The sequence below is a fragment of the Oncorhynchus keta genome, chromosome 18, assembly GCF_023373465.1.
Source record: "Oncorhynchus keta strain PuntledgeMale-10-30-2019 chromosome 18, Oket_V2, whole genome shotgun sequence".
NCBI classification, from domain to species: domain Eukaryota; kingdom Metazoa; phylum Chordata; class Actinopteri; order Salmoniformes; family Salmonidae; genus Oncorhynchus; species Oncorhynchus keta.
Genome location: NC_068438.1, coordinates 7,496,342 through 7,517,292, shown reverse-complemented (window position 1 = coordinate 7,517,292; position 20,951 = coordinate 7,496,342). Strand labels below are relative to the sequence as shown.

The 20,951-nt window shown below is 44.3% G+C and overlaps 1 protein-coding gene across 7 annotated transcripts in view; it reads left to right on the top strand.

The window, feature by feature from the left end:
• The window catches only part of zgc:172282 (leucine-rich repeat and fibronectin type III domain-containing protein 1-like protein), a 105,567-nt gene extending 85,674 nt beyond the window's left edge, over nt 1-19,893 (top strand). For 3 of the 7 annotated variants that reach the window (XM_035791655.2, XM_035791659.2, XM_035791658.2), the window contains exons 4-7: nt 2,663-3,339; nt 4,509-4,625; nt 5,191-5,618; nt 19,459-19,893. In XM_035791655.2, coding sequence (XP_035647548.2) covers nt 2,663-3,339; nt 4,509-4,579 — 748 coding nt within the window. In that variant the 3' untranslated portion in view covers nt 4,580-4,625; nt 5,191-5,618; nt 19,459-19,893. Of the gene's footprint in view, nt 1-2,662; nt 3,340-4,508; nt 4,632-5,190; nt 5,619-19,458 lie in introns of all 7 variants that reach the window. The other 4 variants (XM_035791656.2, XM_035791657.2, XM_035791662.2 and 1 more) reach the window with 4 other exon arrangements.
• The last annotated feature ends 1,058 nt before the right edge of the window (nt 19,894-20,951 follow it).

Sequence of the window (20,951 nt, the reverse complement as noted above, 5' to 3'; positions counted from 1 at the left end):
TCATAGAGCACCATTGAGATCTTCTTTTTCCCCCTACAGACCATAACATTAACTATTAAAGGAGAGAGGAAGAGAAAGGTGGGACAGACAGAGAGACAGAGAGAGAGATGGAGAAAGAGAGAGAAAAAATGGTCTTTGCTGACTCGTGGAGTAATTAGAAGACTTTTCCGTGAACCTAGTTGGATTAGGATAATTCTTCCTCAAACAGGTGCTCTCGTTTTAGTAGTCGATAGGTTGGAGGAGTTCCCGAGCCAAACGGCCACCTCGGGATCCGCAATTAATAAACAAATGTCTTCTAGCACTGTCTTTCACCTTTTTAATAGGAATACACTCAACCAATTTCCTGCCAATGTAAGTGTGATAGTGATTCAAACACAAGAACATTGATACTAGAACATCGACCAAGATAAATGGAAGAACGTTATATCAGCTAAAAACCTATTTAAATTCCTATATTCTCCAATTCCCGTTAAGTCCTTTTGTGTTACATGTGAAAGAGGAATTCCCTTGGACTCAGACATCTGATATTAGTGTAGCCAAGACTGTCTGTAAGAGCATTAGCTACAATGACTCTTAAAAAATTGGGGTTAAGACCAAGGCTAAGGTTGGTTGATTGTCTGAATAGAGAATGTGGATTTGAACCTGTCATAACCTTGTAGTTGACACGTCACTTCTCTAGCTGGTGCTGGATTGGGAAAAGCCTCTAGAAGAAGAAGCAAAGATAATCTGGGTGAATAAAGATTAGGAAGAGGTTGCAGTGGCAGCAATAACATTTCTGGCTGGATGTCAGGGTTACGATTATTGTTGCTTTTCCCATGTACTTCATTTTGTCAATTCACATAAGTGAATTCATTTTCTTGTATGCAATAGATTTTTTTGGAAGTGCAAACAACTCAGAGAATATTTACTATTGAATTATGTCTGGTTTGCGCAACAGCTTCCTCTGCTAGTAGAACATGTATTTGACAAATGAAAATTATATTTACAAAAAAAATTCTGTCCTTAGTGTAAATGTTAAACCTCCAGCCAGAAAAGTCAGAATATTTCTTGGTTTATATTGAATACGGGTTCTAATGATCTCCGGCTCAAGCTGGAGGCACCTTGTGATTTAACACTGTACTGAGCAATGCACATTCTCAGTCACTGTGTCTCGGTGGAGGACATTTCGGGATGGACAGCTCAGTACTGTAGTAACAAGGTCCTAGCCTAAGTCACCCGTTCTTTCAACCCTGTCAACAATGTCTTCTCCATGTCTTCAAAAATAATGGTTAACATTAAATGATTATAATTTATTTGAACAAGTCCAGGGGAGTTTTCTTAACTTATATTAAGTGTTCTACCCCAAGCAAGGCGGCTTAATGAGATGACACTGGGCATTGTTTACCAACTCAGCTTTTAGAGCTGTTGAAGTGAATTTAAATGTCAAGACTTGTTAGCCAGATAACGATACACACGTAATGAAAATGGGAGATTTGGAAGCTTTTGAGAGTTATGCGAATGGAGACTGACATTTAATCACAGCTCAAGATGTCGCTGGCATCACATTTAATGACCGTCGTCCTCTCCTTTTTCCCCCCAATGAAAGAGTTCCGGACGTATGCGGAAAATCCACTACTCACTTATACTGTCAGAAATCACACGCGTGACCACACACTATCAAAGTGCCTTTCAGTGGTCTCTACTACAGTGTTGCCCGACTTTGTTTTCTATCACAACAGTCTGCATATTGTTGTCATTGCAAAGGTTGGATACACCAGAATATTATCACGGGGGAACGGTGTCTGCCAACGACTGCATATTTTTATTGTCTCCTCGTTCATATCTTCTTTCCTGACCTTGTCCATGATAGTGCCGCACAGCTGCAGGAATGGGTCAAGATCATTGGCATAATCTAGAAAAGTGGAGCGATCCTGAAAAATTACCTGACAAATGGAGTCCATTCGTACACAGTAGTTTCGGTTTAGTACCGAAAGGGGTGATTTCAGAATGAAAAGGTATGGCACCAAAAGGAAAATGAGATTTCTTGTGTTGGAGCAACATACAGTACCTCCCGATGTTGATAGGCTCTACAGTGCTTCTGAAGCCTACATGCACCCTATTATCTGCTAGTGTTGGCACCTATTGGTCACATGCTTTACTCCTTGGATGGACATTGACCTCAACATGCTCTTCCTCTACAAACTCATTGGACCAGGGTTAAGATGATTGACTGTGGATGTGAGTCAAAGCTTCGGAGAATCCACAAGGGACCCTTACACTGATTACTTTCATGCATAATATATTACATGTTACACATTTCTGGTAAATCCATTTTATGGCCCTTGAATATTGATTTTGAGGTTTGTCATTATGATTGTCCCATTAGTAAGCCCGAATGGGCTATTCCAGTTTGATCGCACCACTCATCTCAAACCACGGATTGTACCATAACTCTATTATAATACTGTGGAACAATTTTAAAAGATAAAAAGTATGTCTTAGCAAGTAACTATCCATATTGATTCACATAAGCCCTATAGACAAGTCCAGTATCTACACTACCTTTTGTTACTCAGAAATAATCATATTTTGAACATATGTCCCACCTACAGAGTATTTGTTCCTGTACATATATCGTGCCAGTCATCAATCCTAAAACATGTTCCTCTCTCTAAATCAATAGAATGATCCCGTCCACCAGTCAGGACTTCCTGGTTCGTGACCTGGTGTCAGGGCGTGAGTACGACCTGTGTGTCCTGGCGGTCTACGACGACGGCATCACCTCATTGACGGCCACGCGGCAGGTGGGCTGTGTCCAGTTCATCACGGAGACCGAGTACAGCCAGTGCCAGGCCCTCCACAGCCAGTTCTTGGGCGGCACCATGATCATCATTATCGGTGGCATCATCGTGGCCTCCGTGCTCGTCTTCATCATCATCCTCATGATCCGCTACAAGGTCTACAGCCACCAGGGCATGGACACAGGTAAGGTGGGCACCATGGACAACATCTGTGCCCAGACCAATGGAGGACAGGCTGGGGGACAGGTGTCCCACTCTGGCTCTAAAGTTACAGAGAGCCAGGAGGAGCAACAGGCTCATGCCTTAGCTGGGGTGGGAGGGGGGCCAGGGACAGGGGGAGGAGGGGGTGTGAGTGGAGCGGCATCACCTAATGCCACCCAAAAGGACTCTAACACCATGGCGCTGGTGGTTGACTGTGAGAATGCGGTGCAGATCTCAGACATGACTGCTGAGGACCTGCTGTCGCCTAGTAAGAGGCGTCACTCCAGGACTGCCATTGAGATGAAGAGGAGAGCTTCGCTCACACCCAAAGAGGCCACCAATGTGAATGCGGGGGGAAGTAAGTACTTGAGCGATAGAGACAGATACACATGGTTGCGAATGGGGTTAATGAGAGAGAATGGCAGTGAATGACCCCATTTTTTTTTACCGTTTTCAATGTGGTATCTCTATGGCATGTCTGAAACATCTGGCTTGTAATTCATTTGTATTCCTTCTGTGACCTAGAGTAGGTATCGGCAGCTAGAGCTCTGCCACTGAACATGAGTCCATTGCCTATCCCAACCCACAAAACCTCATTGCAGCACATGAAACGCCAATTCGGAGACATGTAATTTCTAAGAACAGTGCTATTCTACTGACACAAAGGGCCACAGACAAATATATTTTGAACAGCCTCTCCAGAGTGAGAAACTTGGATCCATTGTTCCAATCGGATACATTGTTCCAATCGGATACATTGTTCCAATCGGATACATTGTTCCAATCGGATACATTGTTCCAATCGGATACATTGTTCCAATCGGATAATTGCACTTTCTGAATGAGTGACCATGGATTTCCAGAGCCTTGGACTTGTAAATCACTAAATCAATATGGTGAATTAAATCAGGGTCAGGGAGAGACAGGCCCTCTCTTTCAATAGCGTCAATCACTCAGTGCAGCTGCAAAATACATTTTGGTTGAAATTAAGGGACATAATGAACCAAAGTGATCAATCTAGACTGAGGATCATTTGTCAATGAAAACGGTTGAGTTTGGCTGCCCTTGAACCTACCAAAACCTTTGCAGCCAACCACGTTCTCACAGTCATTGCTGTGTAATGCACACTTTGCACTGCAATGCAGATAATGAATTCCCTAATGGTGCTGCAGTGAACAATCACTCTATACATGTACATTCCGCAATCATAATTGACTTTCACCAGTAGAATCATATGCGACACACAACCAGTAAGTGCAAGGCTACCATGAGATCGGAGTCACTTTGCCCGGATCCCATATCAGATCTGTGCCAACAACCTGTGTAGCTCCCGTGTGGGACAAAACGGTGCCAATTTGGTACAGATGACACCGGGCCATGAATCACATTCCCACGGCCATGTCCGCAGGCTCCCCGAAGTGCTGTGTCCCTGAGACGAAGGCTGAGGGATGCACTGCGCCGTGTCCAGCCTGGCTGTCACTAACTCTACCCGCCTCATCTCTCACCTCTATTTGTCTCTTCCACCAGACACGCCGGCGCCCGCGGCTGCCGACGACGACAAGAGGGCTCACAGAGACTGGAGCGACTTTAAAATTTGATGACTCCTTCTGCTTCTCGGTGAGAAGCAGCCATCAACCTCCAAGAGTAATGGTGCCCTTCTTTCCCTGTTCCTTCTTTCCCTGTTCCTCTCCATTAATCTACTTGAGAGAAGAAGATAAGAGGGGGGTCTTTAGTGTAAGACAGATGAATAGATACAAACTGAGACAGAGAGATGGCTGTGTGAGAGAGAAAATATCACTTAGTCAGAGCTAACATATTACTAGCCACGTTACTGCCAGAGACCTCCCTCGGGAGTCTGTTCCCACACATGTGGCATATTCAGCGAGACTAATTGCAGAGGACACACCCTTAACACTCAGTGCTGCACTTTGATAGCAGCAGACATCCAAACAACATAATGCAAAAGCATGAATTACAATTACTTACATTTTCATCCTACACCAATACGCTGCAGCAGCAATACAACATCGATCATAGCACTGTGGCAATTACAAACAAACACACAATCTGATCCACCAACCAGTCAAAATCATCATTATAAAGTCAAATTACCATTCAAACAATTGCACATTTTTTTCATGATCAGTTGTGATTATTGTCATGCATTCAAACTCGATCAGTAACCATTGCTCATGTTTATGTTTTTCAGAATATCCCAGGGTTCCAGGAAACAAGGAGATTAGATGATAAATCAGGAACATTTTTAGGACTTCTGTCAGACTTCCTCCTTGCGACCCCGGAGTTCACACTGTATCCATGGACCCTTCCATGAAAACACACCTAGATGGATTTAATAAGGACTCAATTCACCATCATAATCTATTGGAGTGGAACTAGTCGGGCCAAAGGCCTCGCCGGTGGCTTTTGAAACGTATTGCCTTGTATCCCTTTGTGGCTGACTGTCTGTGTATCCGCTGGCATTACCACAGCACTACTACTGTTCCTGGACCTGTACTTGGACCAGGACTTGCCAATACCTGGACCTGTTCATGCACCTGGATCTATTCCTGGACCTGCTCATACTGTACCTTATTTGACCTGACTGTCTTCAGGCTCAGGATGGGGACCCAGCCTAAGGTGAGTGTACACAGGATCATGTACTCTATGTGGCTTGACCACGAAACACTCCCTGGTCGGGTCACAAGGTCAGAAAACCCCCCAGGACTTACTCATGATTTAACCAAGTTGACCATGTATTTCAATCAAGCCAGCCACAGATACAGTGGCTTGCGAAAGTATTCACTCCCTTTGGCATTTTTCCTGTTTGTTGCTTTACAACCTGGAATTAAAATAGATTTTCTTGGAGGTTTGCATCATTTGATTACACAACATGCCTACCACTTTGAAAATGCAAAATATGTTTTAACGTGAAACAAACAAGAAATAAGACAACAAAATTAATTTAAATGGTGCTCTGTGGAATGTTCAAAGTTTTGGATATTGTTTTTATAACCCAACCCTGATCTGTACTTCTGTTTGGAGAGCTCCTTGGTCTTCATGGTGCCGTTTGCTTGGTGGTGCCCCTTGCTATGTGGTGTCGCAGACTCTAGGGCCTTTCAGAACAGGTGTATATATACTGAGATCATGTGACAGACCATGTAACACTTAGATTGCACACAGGTGGACTTTTTTAAAACTAATTATGTGACTCCTGAATATAATTAGTTGCACCAGATCTTGTTTAGGGGCTTCATAGCAAAGGGGGTGAATACATATGTACGCACCACTTTTCCATTCTTTTTTATTTATTTTCTGTATGTCCATTACGTGAAATCCAAATAATCAATTTAAATTACAGGTTGTAACGCAACAAAATAGGAAAAATGCCAAGGGGGATGAATACTTTTGCAAGTCACTGTAGCTATGAGATGAAAGAGAGTGATGAAAAATGAAACTAAAACCAGAAAGCTAATTTAGGGTTGTGTGTGAGAGTGTGTTCTGTGTTGTATTTAGCCAACCATGTTAGAAGATCCAGACAGTTCCAGTCTGATTAGCTTGTAGTTACAGACAGGAGAAGGGGGGGTGTTTGAGTATAAAGTGGTTATTCTGGAGGAGGAAAACCACTCCAACCCAATCTTTCTCCCAGAGACATCTCATGTTTGCCCCCCGTCTCCTCCCTGCCCCTTCCACTGGTTCCTCTGGCTTAACTAAGAACCTGGCTAAACGGACGGGAGATAATTATGGGTAGACAGGCAATTAAGGAGTCAAATCTTGTAAGCGATCAGCGCAATTAGGTCCTGAACACACTGATGGAGGAACACAGTGGGAGAGGATCCTAAACGCATCACTACATCTGTCTGGAGCTAATCCTACTTTCTCTTTCAACTCTTTTTAAAAATGTATTCATCTATTAGGATGGCCATTGGCCGATGGCGACAGCTAGTTTTACTGGGGTCCGACACATAACTAAACAGACTAAATACTTTACAATTGACGTACGTGTGCGTGTGCATCTATCAGTTACACATACATGTCAGTACATACATACAACAAGTAGGTCACATGGGGAAGAGGCGTAGTGCCATGAGGTGTTGCTTTATTTGTTTTTTGAAACCAGGTTTGCCGTTCACTTGCGCTATATAAGATGGAAAAGAGTTCTATGCACTCATGGCTCTGTATAATGCTGTACTTTTCCTTGAATTTGTTCTGAACCTGGGGCTTGTGAATAGACCCCTGGTGGCATGTTTGGACACACCTACTCATTCAAGGGTTTTTCAGCATATGTGTGAACTCCTTCAAGACTGTTGGAAAAGCATACCAGGAGACGACCTCATGAAGCTGGTGGAGAGAATGCCAAGAGTGTGCAAAGCTGTCATCAAGGCAAAGGGTGGCTACTTTGAAGAATCTCAAATATATTTTGATTTGTTAAACACTTATTTGGTTACTGCATGATTCCATGTGTTATTTCATAGTTTTGATGTCTTCACTATTATTCTTCAATGTAGAAAATAGTCAAAATAAGGAAAACCCCTTGAATGAGTAGGTGTGTCCAACATTTTGACTGGAACTGTATATACATATCTACCTCAATTGCATTTACCCCTGCACTTCGACTTGGTACTGGTAACTTTTGACTGGTACTGTACATTCGTGGCCAAAAGTTGAGAATGACACAAATATTAATTTTAACAAAGTCTGCTGCTTCAGTTTGTATGATGGCAATTTCCATATACTCCAGAATGTTATGAAGAGTGATCAGATGAATTGCAATTAATTGCAAAGTCCCTTATTGTCATGCACATGAACTGAATCCCCAAAAAACATTTCCACTGTATTTCAGCCCTGCCACAACAGGATGAGCTGACATCATGTCGGTGATTCTCTCGTTAACACAGGTGTGAGTGTTGACGAGGACAAGGCTGAAGATCACTCTGTCATGCTGATTGAGTTCGAATAACAGACTGGACGCTTCAAAAGGAGGGTGGTGTTGGAATCATTGTTCTTACTTTGTCAGCCATGGTTACCTGCAAGGAAACACGTGCCGTCATCATTGCTTTGCACAAAAAGGGCTTCACAGGCAAGGATATTGCTGCCAGTAAGATTGCACCTAAATCAACCATTTATCGGATCATCAAGAACTTCAAGGAGAGCGGTTCAATTGTTGTGAAGAAGGCTTCAGGGCACCCAAGAAAGCCCATCAAGCGCCAGTACCGTTTCCTAAAGTTGATTCAGCTACGGGATCGGGGCACCACCAGTACAGAGCTTGCTCAGGATTGGCAGCAGGCAGGTGTGAGTGCATCTGCACGCACAGTGAGGCGAAGACTTTTGGAGGATGGCATGGTGTCAAGAAGGGCAGCAAAGAAGCCACTTCTCTCCAGGAAAAACATCAGGGACAAACTGATATTCTGCAAAAGGTACAGGGATTGGACTGCTGAGGACTGGGGTAAAGTCATTTTCTCTGATGAATCCCCTTTCCGATTGTTTGGGGCATCCGGAAAAAAGCTTGTCCGGAGGAGACAAGGTGAGCGTTACCATCAGTCCTGTGTCATGCAACCAGTAAAGCACCCTGAGACCATTCATGTGTGGGGTTGCTTCTCAGCCAAGGGAGTGGGCTCACTCACAATTTTGCCTAAGAACACAGCCATGCATAAAGAATGGTACCAACACATCCTCCGAGAGCAACTTCTCTCAACCATCCAGGAACAATGATGAACAATGCCTTTTCCAGCATGATGGAGCACCTTGCCTTATAAGGGAACTCGGGGCACAAAACATTGATATTTTGGGCCCATGGCCAGGAAACTCCCCAGGCCTTAAACCCATTGAGAACTTGTGATCAATGCTCAAGAGGCGGGTGGACAAACAAAAACCCACAAATTCGGACAAATTCCAAGCATTGATTATGCAAGAATGGGCTGCCATCAGTCAGGATGTGGCCCAGAAGTTAACTTCTTGCGTCGAGCAATCCCGTATCCGGGAGCGTAATCATAGCCTCAAGCTCATTACCATAACACAACGTTAACTATTCATGAAAATCGCAAATGAAATGAAAGAAATATATTCACTCACAAGCTTAGCCTTTTAACAACCCTGTCATCTCAGATTTTCAAAATATGCTTTTCAACCACAGCTACACAAGCATTTGTGTAAGAGTATTGATAGCTAGCATAGCATTAAGCCTAGCATTCAGCAGGCAACATTTTCACAAAAATAAGAAAAGCATTCAAATAAAATCATTTACCTTTGAAGAACTTCGGATGTTTTCAATGAGGAGACTCAGTTAGATAGCAAATGTTCAGTTTTTCCAAAAATATTATTTGTGGAAGAGAAATCGCTCCGTTTTGTTCATCACGTTTGGCTAAGAAAAAAAAACTAAAATTCAGTCATTACAACGCCAAACTTTTTTTCCAAATTAACTCCATAATATCGACAGAAACATGGCAAACTGTAACGACGTTCTGTTGTAAGAAGAGAGTCAGACCGAAATGCAGCGTGTAGGTTACTCATGACTTTAATGAAAGTATCGCGGTACATGAAATAACTGATATAAGAAAACAACAACGAAACGTGAAACTAATTACAGCCTATCTGGTGACTACAACACAGAGACAGGAACAAACACCCACAAAATACAACGCGAACTCAGGCTACCTAAATACGGTTCCCAATCCGAGACAACGAGAATCACCTGACTCCAATTAAGAATCGCTTCAGGCAGCCAAGCCTAACTAGACACACCCCTAATCATACACAATCCCAATTAATACAAACCCCAATACGAAACCCAACATATAAACCCATGTCACACCCTGGCCTACCCAAACATATACCAAAAATACAAAATACAATGACCAAGGCGTGACAGAACCCCCCTAAGGTGCGGACTCCCGGACGCACCTCAAGAGTATAGGGAGGGTCCGGGTGGGCGTCTGTCCATGGTGGCGGTTCTGGCTCGGGACGTGGACCCCACTCCATAAATGTCCTATTTCCTCCCCTTCGCGTCCTGGGATAATCCACCTTCTCCGCCGACCATGGCCTAATAGTCCTCACCCAGATCTCCACATAACTGAGGAGCAGCTCGTGACAGAGGGGCAGCTTGTGACAGAGGGGCAGCTTGTGACAGAGGGGCAGCTCGTGACAGAGGGGCAGCTCGGGACAGAGGGGCAGCTCGGGACAGAGGGGCAGCTCGGGACAGAGGGGCAGCCCGGGACAGAGGGGCAGCTCGGGACAGAGGGGCAGCCCGGGACTGAGGGGAAGCCCGGTACTGAGGGGAAGCCCGGTACTGAGGGGAAGCCCGGTACTGAGAGGAAGCCCGGTACTGAGAGGAAGCCCGGTACTGAGAGGAAGCCCGGTACTGAGAGGAAGCCCAGTACTGAGAGGAAGCTCAGGCAGGTAGTAGGCTCCGGTAAATCCTGGCTGGCTGGCGGAACTGGAAGATTCAGGTTGACAAGCAGATCTGGAAGAGACTGGTTGTCTGGCAGATCTGGAAGAGACTGGTTGTCGGGCAGATCTGGAAGAGACTGGTTGTCGGGCAGATCTGGAAGAGACTGGTTGTCGGGGAGATCTGGAAGAGACTGGTTGTCTGGCGGCGCTGGGCTGACTGGTGGCGCTGGGCAGACTGGGAGCACTGGCGGAGCTGGGCAGACTGGCGGCGCTGGGCAGACTGGCGGCGCTGGGCAGACTGGGAGCACTGGTGGCGCTGGGCAGACTGGGAGCACTGGTGGCGCTGGGCAGACAGGAGACTCCGGCAGGGCAGGAGAGGAGAAAGGCTCTGGCTGCGCTAAACAGGCGGGAGACTCCAACAGTGCAGGAGAGGAGAAAAGCGCTGGCTGCGCTGAACAGGCGAGGCGCACTGGAGGCCTGGTGCATGGTGCTGGAACTGGTGGCACTGGCTCGAGGACACGCACAGGAAGCCTGGTGCGGGGAGCTGCTATCGGAGGACTGGTGTGTAGAGGTGGCTCTGGATAGACCGGACCGTGCAGGCGCACTGGAGCTCTTGAGCACCGAGCCTGCCCAAGCTTACCTGGCTCGATGCCCACTCTAGCCCGGCCAATAGGAAGGGCTGGTATGTGCCGCAGCTGGCTCTGCACCCGCACTGGAAACACCGTGCGCTCCATAGCATAACACGGTGCCTGCCCGGTCTCTCTAGCCCAACGGTGAGCACAGGGAGTATGCGCAGGTCTCCTACCTGGCATAACTATTCTCCCTTCTAGCCCCCCCCCAATAAATTTTTTGGGGTGACTTTCCGGTTTCCAACCGCGTCGCCGTGCTGCCACCTCATACCTGCGCCTTTCCGCTTTAGCCGCTTCTATTTCCTCCTTGGGACGGCGATATTCTCCCGGCTGCGCCCAGAGTCCCTTTCCGTCTAATTCCTCCTCCCATGTCCAAATCTCCAAGTGGTGCAGCCTCTCCCACTGCAACTGCTCTTCACGATTAACATGGAGAGTAGGCTCAGGTCTGACTCCTGACTCAGCCACTCTCTCTCTGCGCCGTCCCCCGTTACTTTCGGTTTTCGCTCTGCGCCGCCGTGCTTTCCTTTTCGACTCCATTCGTCTATAGCCCTCTTCGCATTGCTGTAGGGAATCCCAGGCGGGCTCCTGCACTCTCTCCGGGTCGGCCGCCCACCTGTCGATTTCTTCCCACGTCGTATAATCCATGCTTCTGCTGTCCATAACGTCGTCCTTTAGCTCCTGCCAGTTCACACGCTGCTCGGTCTGTGAGTGGTGGGTGTTTCTGTAACGACGTTCGTCTGTTGTAAGAAGAGAGTCAGACCGAAATGCAGCGTGTAGGTTACTCATGACTTTAATGAAAGTATCGCGGTACATGAAATAACTGATATAAGAAAACAACAACGAAACGTGAAACTAATTACAGCCTATCTGGTGAGTACAACACAGAGGTAGGAACAAACACCCACAAAATACAACGCGAACTCAGGCTACCTAAATACGGTTCCCAATCCGAGACAACGAGAATCACCTGACTCCAATTAAGAATCGCTTCAGGCAGCCAAGCCTAACTAGACACACCCCTAATCATACACAATCCCAATTAATACAAACCCCAATACGAAACCCATGTCACACCCTGGCCTACCCAAACATATACCAAAAACACAAAATACAATGACCAAGGCGTGACACAAACGTTGTTTAGAATCAATCCTCAAGGTGTTTTTCACATATCTATTCGATGATAAATCATTCGTGGCAGTTGGGTTTCTCCTTTGAAGGAAATGGAAAAATACATGCAGCTGGAGATTACACAATAATTTAGACGGAGGACACCAAGCGGGCACCTGGTAAATGTAGTCTCTTATGGTCAATCTTCCAATGATATGCCTACAAATACGTCACAATGCTGCAGACACCTTGGGGAAACGACAGAAAGTGTGTAGGCTCATTCCTGGCGCATTCACAGCCATATAAGGAGACATTGGAACACAGCGCCTTCAAAATCTGGGGCATTTCCTGTTTGAAATGTAATCTTGGTTTCGCCTGTAGCATCAGTTCTGTGGTACTCACAGATAATATCTTTGCAGTTTTGGAAACGTCAGAGTGTTTTCTTTCCAAAGCTGTCAATTATATGCATAGTCGAGTATCTTTTCGTGACAAATATCTTGTTTAAAACAGGAAGTTTTTTTTATCCAAAAATTAAAAGAGCACCCCCTATATCGAAGAAGTTAATTGACAGCATGCCAGGGCGGATTGCAGAGGTCTTGAAAAAGAAGGGTCAACACTGCAAATATTGACACTTTGCATCAACCATGGAATTGTCAATAAAGGCCTTTGACACGTATGAAATGTTTGTAATTATACTTCAGTATTCCATAGTAACATCCGACAAAAATATGTAAAGACACTGAAGCAGCAAACTGTGTGGGTATTAATATTTGTGTAATTCTCAAAACTTTTGGCCACGACCATACGTTTTCTCAACAACCAACAACAACTTTACAAAGTTCAAACTTGTAATTATTTTCTTTCATTATTAGTACAACGGCTCACTGTTAGTTGTTGGCATTTCCTGTCTAAATTTGCCCACTTTGACAATAAAGTAATCATTCAAATAACCGGCAACATCAAATGGTTTTGTGATGAATAAGCCATCTGATTCAATTAACGTTTTTAGCCTTTCTGCCTCCCCCCCCACACAAAAAAATCTTACTTTTTTTACATCATTGACCTTGACTTCATAATACAGTTTCTTCTTCTTTTTATTGAGTTTATTCACATAATTTATTAATTTGCAGTAAGTCAGCCAGTCAGATGTGCAGCCAGGCTTACTAGCCACTCCCCCCATCTCTTTCAACCATACAGTTTGTCAACTCCTCATCAAACAAGTGCATGTTTATTAATAATTGGAAGAAGCAAATTAGACCTACAAATATTTTTAACCTCATCCACATAAGAGTGACAGCAAAATATTTGGTATGTTTTTATACACTATTTTAGACCCAACTGTTGAAACCTTGGCTTTCCTGGATATAGCCACTATATTGTGATCATTGCATTCAATGGGTACGGATACAGCTTTAGAATGAAGTTCTACAGTATTCGTAAAAATGTGATCAATACATGTTGATGATCTTGTTCCTGTAGTGTTTGTAAACACAGCACTGGTTACAGTGAGAAGCTTCCTCTTGAGCGGACAGCTTGATGAAAACCATCCAATATTCAGGTCCCCAAGAAAGTAGGCCTCTCTGTTTACGTCACATACACTACCAAGAGTTTCACACATATTATTTAGATATAGACTGTTAGCACTTAGTGGCCTTTAGCAACACCCCAAAAGACAATGCTTTAGATGTTCCAGGTGAACCTGCAACCACAACACTTCAATAACACTTGATATGGCATTGAATGTATACAGCAACACCTCCCCCATAAGCATTCCTGTCTCTTCCATAGGTGTTATTCTTGTATTGCTACTGCTGTATCATCAAATGAATTATCTAAGTCTCAGAAATGGCTAATGTATTAACATTATCTGATGTTAGCAAGTTATTGATTTAATGAACCTTATTTCTAAGGCTACATATATTAAACTGGTCTATTTTCCGGCACTTTCCTGGGTAACTTATCAGAGATAGACATAATATGCTCAAAAAAAGAAACATTCAGCAGTCCATCAATAAGTTGGTGTATGTAAGTGTGTGTGTGCTGCGGGGTTGAAGCTATGAACCCGAGGTTTCGGAGAGCCTGAAACTATGTCTAAGGACTGTTGACACCTTAGGGAAGCCCTAGAAAAGGAATCTGTTAGATATCCCTTTAAATGGAGGATAGGCATGCATAGGAACAGAAGGGTTTCAAAATAAGAGGCACTTCCTGATTGGATTTTCCTCATGTTTTCACCTGCAATATCAGTTTTTTTATACTCACAGACAATATTTTTACAGTTTTGGAAACTTTAGAGTGTTTTCTATCCTGATCTGTCAATTATATGCATATTCTAGCATCTGATCCTGAGAAATAGGCTGTTTACTTTGGGAATGTTATTTTTCCAAACATAAAAATAGTGCCCCCTAGCTTCAGGAGGTTAAAAGATCCTTCACCTGTGATAGAAAGACACCGCTGTCCTCAACAGCACTCCTGCCAGTTTTGGTCTTTGTCATGGTAGCAACGTAGGTTATGCTGTTGCTCCTCACAGTTCCAGAAGGGCAGGTTGCAGGTAAGATTGAAAACAACAACTAACAGCAGCGATCTAGACAGTCACAAGCCCGGCTTTACCATAGCATGTTTAGTAAACCAACCAGTAGAGTTCCATGCTGAGCGCGGCTATGGCTGTGTTCATTAGGGTAAATGTTGTGCTTTTTTTGTGTTTGGCTGTGCTGACTTGAAACATTTTGTTTACTTAAGTCAATAAATACGTTTCTTGAAGGACATGCATGTGGTTGGTCATTTCCGGGACGCCTTACGCGGTCATACTTAATTATTCTCACATCAAAGATAGGACAGTGCTTTCTAGAGATTTAGCCAGTCATCTTGTCATAGATTAGGTCTATGTTGTCTTAGATCACTGCAGTGGTCATAGTATACCATTGTACAGCCAAACACGGATGAATCCCATTAACGTTTGATCCCACAACTCATTTGAAGTTGATTTCTTTCCCTCGCTCACCATGTGTTCAGACAGGCCTGTGTCTCTGTGATGGCACTTCTACAGTTTGTACAACAAGGTGATTGCACAGTGATCTGGCCCTATCGTGTGATGGAGAGGAGGGATGTTGCAGTGAAAGGGCCTCTGCTATTACATATCGGCTTTCTGAAACAAAGCAAGGGAGGTATGCATAATTGATAATAGCAGCTAGTTCTTGCCACAGATGTTAACCTTGCCATCAATTCCCCTGTGAAGTCTTTCTTTTACCTGCTAACATCTGAGAGCATAGAAGTGTGTCGAGAAGGGAGGGAAAATGAGCAGGACAGTTCTGGAGCGTCGCTGTATGTCCTGACAAATAGTTTCATCATACTCTCACTCTGATGGCTTTAGCCTTTTATAGTTGAGAGTAAACTCACCCGTACTATATTTTATCAGCAAACTAATATTGTGCCTGTCTGATTAATAAAATGTCAGTGGCGGGAGGACAGGTTCTTTTGTTTGTATTCTGTGTTGGATATGAATGTGGGGAGGGTTGAGGTGTAGTGATGTGTGAAATCAGGGGACCCCATTGCTCTTAGCCCTCACCGTTCCCCGAGTGGACAGGGACAAATGGAAAGGCTCAGTCGGCCGTCAGCGCCAAGGCCTGGGCCATGAAATCACTATTGATCAACCCATATCTCACCATCAAGCAGGAGTTTGAGAAATTGGACTGGTTTAAGGTTAGACTTGAAAGAGATGAGATGAGGCGAAGATGGATGTGTGTTCAAAGAGCCTGGTATCGTAAATATTCTGTCTCACAAAATGACATGAGGGTTGGCAAACAGAACCACTGTAATAGGATCGTAACCGTGCTGCTGGTGTAATTTCATAGTTAGTGTTTGGCTATTCAAGCAAGGGAGATGTGGAGACTGATCTGTAGGATACGTGTGCGGGCGTTGTGTGTTTTCCAACATACCTGTGTGTTTGCTTTTTGTGAGAACACCAGCCTACAAAACAAAGACCACACAAACAAAAAGCAGATGATGCTTTACATATCACAACCACTGCCAAATGTAATTCATTACTGCTGTACCAAGAGGCCGGCAAATGTCAGCAGAGGAATTTATTTTGCTAATTTTGCAGCTTTCTTTATTGCCATTGCTGCGTGTTTGCTTTGATCGAGGCCGTAGTTTCTGCCTTCTGTGTGTGTGTGAGGCACTGGGCCTCGGGACGCACTGCAGCTCAATTCAAACTCGGCACTAATTCCAAACAATGGCGAAGGCATTGATTCTGTTTCTTTTTGTCACAAAGCCCGTCTGCGGCCAGAAAAATATGTTTGTATACCGAGTGGCAATTCCATTCTTGTCTCTTTGCGTTTGTATTGAGCGAGAACAGAATTGAGTTAGGGGTTTTTCTGCCTCTCCTTAAAGTCGTATTTTCTAGCTACGTGTTCTCTGATCCTTATTGCTCTGGAGACAACAACAAAAAATGATCCCAACAACAATCAAAATTCCTCACAACTAGATTGCTATCAACCATTTTGCTAAAATAGGCCTTGGAGAAAATCAATGACATGTTGTATGGCTTGATGGCGCCCATCTTCCAATCCTCCCACACTTAGCATTATGTTTTGTCAAGTTTCCAGCCTCGTTTCTCTGGCAATTAGAGTATAGCTACGTGGCAAGTCATTGCTCCATGCTGATGACGCAGTGATGAGCATGTTACCCAATGTATCAGCAGCGGCATGGCGCCTGATGATCACAGGTCCCTGGCATCAATAAACAGGTTGTTTTGAGTGAGATCACAGAGGTCTCCCCCACTAATGGAAGTCAAGAACAGCGGGCTAAATGGTCTGTGCTGAACTGTCTGAAAGCTGAACCATGGCACCACTATGCAGACATTATGCAAACAAGTTCTCTGTTTGTTGGGAGACAGAATGATGTTCGACTCAGATATCATGGGGCAGAAGCGAGGCGGCAGGGGACATTAGGTTGTAGGCTCTATTTGTTTTCATTTTGTCACTTTATCATGTTCTTCTGAGCAGGGCAAATGTAGAGGAGGCTACTGAGATTCACAATACCAGAGTTATGGTTTTATTAAACAGACTTTGCCGGTTCTGATGACTAAGAGGCATACCTAAAAACCAAGGGCAAAATACTGTTGATGTTATCACTCGCCCTCGACGCAGACAATGTGAAACAGCAATAACAACATCCCATGTAAAAAGGTGAGATGATGAAAGTTGGTATGGAGAATAAATGACGGTCTCCCCCTGAACAGTTCATGGGTTGGCCGGCAGAGGATCGCAGTGGATGCCGTTCGGAGAGAGATTTGTGTGGCAGACACACTGAGGTGATTCATATCAGACGATGATTGGGTGATTGCCCCGGGGGCGGTGTTCACTCCAGAGTTCAGCCGGTCCCAATTGATTTCTGCTGCTCAGGCCACATTTAATTGCATAATCAATACGTGCTGATGAGAAACAAAGTGTGATGATGGGAATCATAATCAGGGTTGCAAAATAAGAGTCGGACAATGTGTATTGCACTGACCCCTCCGTGGAATACACTTTCTCAGGACAGGAGAGCCGCCATGCCATGACCCCGGGACAGCAATGCTGGTCCAATATCCTTTATCCTGGATGGTGAATAAGATCATATTTTTAGCTCAATAGTGCATGCTCAGCACAATGAAGCATGCTTTGTTTGTAAATAGCTGTAGATGAAGCTATTTCACATACAATCGCTGTCAATAGCGTAACTGGAGACAGTGTGTCATGCAACACCATGAATGATTTGTGAGCAAGTAATCTACAGTATGATGCTATAATTCAGTGTACAAATAGGTCTCCTGTGCTCAGTTTGATACGTCGACTTTTAAAGTGGTAAAGGAAATACAGGAATATATTTCTGCACTTTTTCTGAATCCAAGCGCTTCATACTATGTGGTTGTGCTTTAAGAGAGACTTTCCTGCTGTGCCAACAAGAGAGTAGTACAGATAGGCAGGTTTTGCTTTGTGTAGACGCTAGCTGAATTTATCAATGCTCCCACGCTGGGAGGGGGAGGCAGAGAACGCCCATGGTCACTAAGGTCCTGGAGCGTATCACATCACACTTAAAGCCATACATTTTTCACAGGATAAAACCCGCTATAGACTAGTCCTGAACGTGAACGTGAATATGAATGTATTTTGTTCAAGTCACGTGTTACAGTACACTTTGCGATGAAGGAGTAATGGCCCCTATGTTTTGAATGGGCGATCTATTTCTGCCTTGTGAAGTCAGCGTAAAGTGCCTGAAAACACTTTCATGCAGTTGTGTTTTTTTTTTTTACATAAACATCATGCTAGTACATTCAGCCAACTGAGAAGCAAAAAAAAACGTACCCTCTCAACTCCTTCACTTTATAGGCCTCGGTCCACTCAGGGATTTCAGCGTCAAACATGTTAGCCCGACACAAGGGATCAGCATTTCCAAAATGGCGTCCATCATTGTAGCTATTACTCTTGCACCTCTTCCGCCTCTTCTCCTCTCCAATACAAGCCAGCTAGTCAGCTATATCCAGGTGCCATACGTGTCCACCAGAGAGCCTATATCCAGCACCATTTTTCAAAGTGCCTAGTTCCATATGTAGATGTAAGCCGAAGTATTATATTTTAAAATGTCTGCCAGGCTTGTGTTCAGCTCACCACCTGCCATGCATCCAGAGCCATGATATTCCCAACCCGCGGGAGGCTTAGTCAGACTACCGTGAGGGCTGGGCTTGTCTGAGCTGACCGGCTTAGCTCCTATCACTCTTCTGTGGACAGTGTGTGAGACATTGAGGATGAGTCTAAGGCCAAGGAGTCCCAAATGTAATCTTGCACTATACTGGAAAAGCATCTGTTCACTTCAATGGCTGTTTAATGGCACTGGGTTGTTGTTTTATAATCCTGTTTCGTTTCATGGCCACGTAGGCAGGCCCGCCACGGTTTGGCCAGTGCTGTTAGGGAGGCTGCCAGTCATTTACATTTGTATCAAACAGCAGTAGAGCACAACACGGATCCAAACAGAGGGCATTGTCCAAGCTCGGTGGTCGTATGGCTGCCAGTGTTTGTGAAGCTTCCTGTGTTTGTATTAGACACACAGGTTATTCAACTGATGTACTTTGGTCTATTGTCATCATGGAAATGTTTGAATGTTCTCGGTTTCATGAAATAAAGCCTTAGTATGGCAGGGATTCAATGACTCGAACACTGGTCAAGGAGAAACAGTGTCATCACCATACTTCAGGGGCTACAATGTTGGCTGATGTTCATGAGGCCCGTTCAATGATCAACCTGGATTAAGTAAACTAATGAAAGGGCAAAATAGTACATATTCCTCACTGATTCCGCTGTCTCTCTCTCTTCTCTCTGCAGGTCTGGGCCGAGTTTACCCCATCTGGACTCCGAGGACAGGAGGATTTAAAGGAGGAAGAACTAACAGGGACTAAGCAAACTGAACCGCATGTCTGTGCATCACCACCACCTCTTCGTCACCATGGTCTTCATCACCCTGTGTTGTGTTTTTTATTTCTCTTTCTCACCTTTGAGCCGAACCCAGTGAGAACGGAATCAAAACAGGCAGACTCAGACATAAAGCTCAGAGCTGGGGACTCACCTTCTTCTGTGTTCTCCGTCACCTTTCAGTTGGCTTTATCTTTTGTATCTGTACATAACGCAATTCCAAATCTTATAGTTTTGTACATGTAATTTTTATGGTGTGTGAAATTTTTCGAATAAAATAAAAAAAGTGGATTAATTCCCTAGAGACTAACAGGCCTGTTTGTGGCTGATGATTTACTGTCTGTTACACCTGCTTCTCTCCTCTTGTATTCCCCCTATACAAACCTAGTACTGTACACCCACACCCTCTCCCCGCCTTGCCTATCTCTGCTTCATGGCACCGCAAAGCCAATAACATGTGTTACCGGATGGTTGTAGCACAATGGCAGTCAATCCAGATTACTTTAGAGGGAGAAAGGGATCCCAGAGGTAAAAAAATTAATTAGGTTTGAATCACCCCATAGCATCCAGCCCTTTATATATATTACCCCACCAGTTCTACAGCCTTCTCCATATAGACACATTCAGCATCAGGGATAGCCTCTCTTCCCCCACCTAGTAGGCTTTAAATTCTGCCAACTCAATTCCACTGACTTCTTTTTTATGTTTCTCCCCCTGACCCTCAAAGATGACATGAATTTAAACACTGCAATTTGCACAGAGTCTCGTGGTGGTTTTCACCATATGGTGCAGTGTATCTGATCCAGGTCAGGCATTTAACCAACAGAATGCTTTGCGTGAGTTGGATGTGTTATTGAAAGTGCTAAAAGCCTGCCTTTCGTGGCTGTTTATAGCTACCCTAAAGTCCTCCTAAAGGCTTGCTGGGTGATGTGTGCCATGAGAGTAATGACTGTCTGCCATTGTGCTAAATCATCATTTTTGCTGTTATTACATACATCACAAAATGGAGTAATCATCACTATTTCCTCATGGCAAGAGATTGAATGATTTCACTGTCATTAATACAGTGGAACATCGAGGTGCAGAGTGAGGGGGTTGCCCAGAAGAAATGAAATGTTAACATCAGTCACTCTGGGAGTTAAAGTGAGTTTGAAAATGTCTCCCCTTTATATGTATTCCAGTCAGGAAACCCTATTTTGGAGTTTCTCATACACCCTATATTTTCCCATCCCCCACAGACAGTACTGGTTTCTAGTCGACGGAATGTGAGACAGAAGTGATGGTAAAAGGCCATGTCTAATGGATTTCTTGAGGAATTAATTTTGTGGCTCGATAACAGTACTTTTGTAATGTTCACTTCTGCAAATGTGGGCCAATGGTCATAGAGGAAATCTGCACTTATCAGC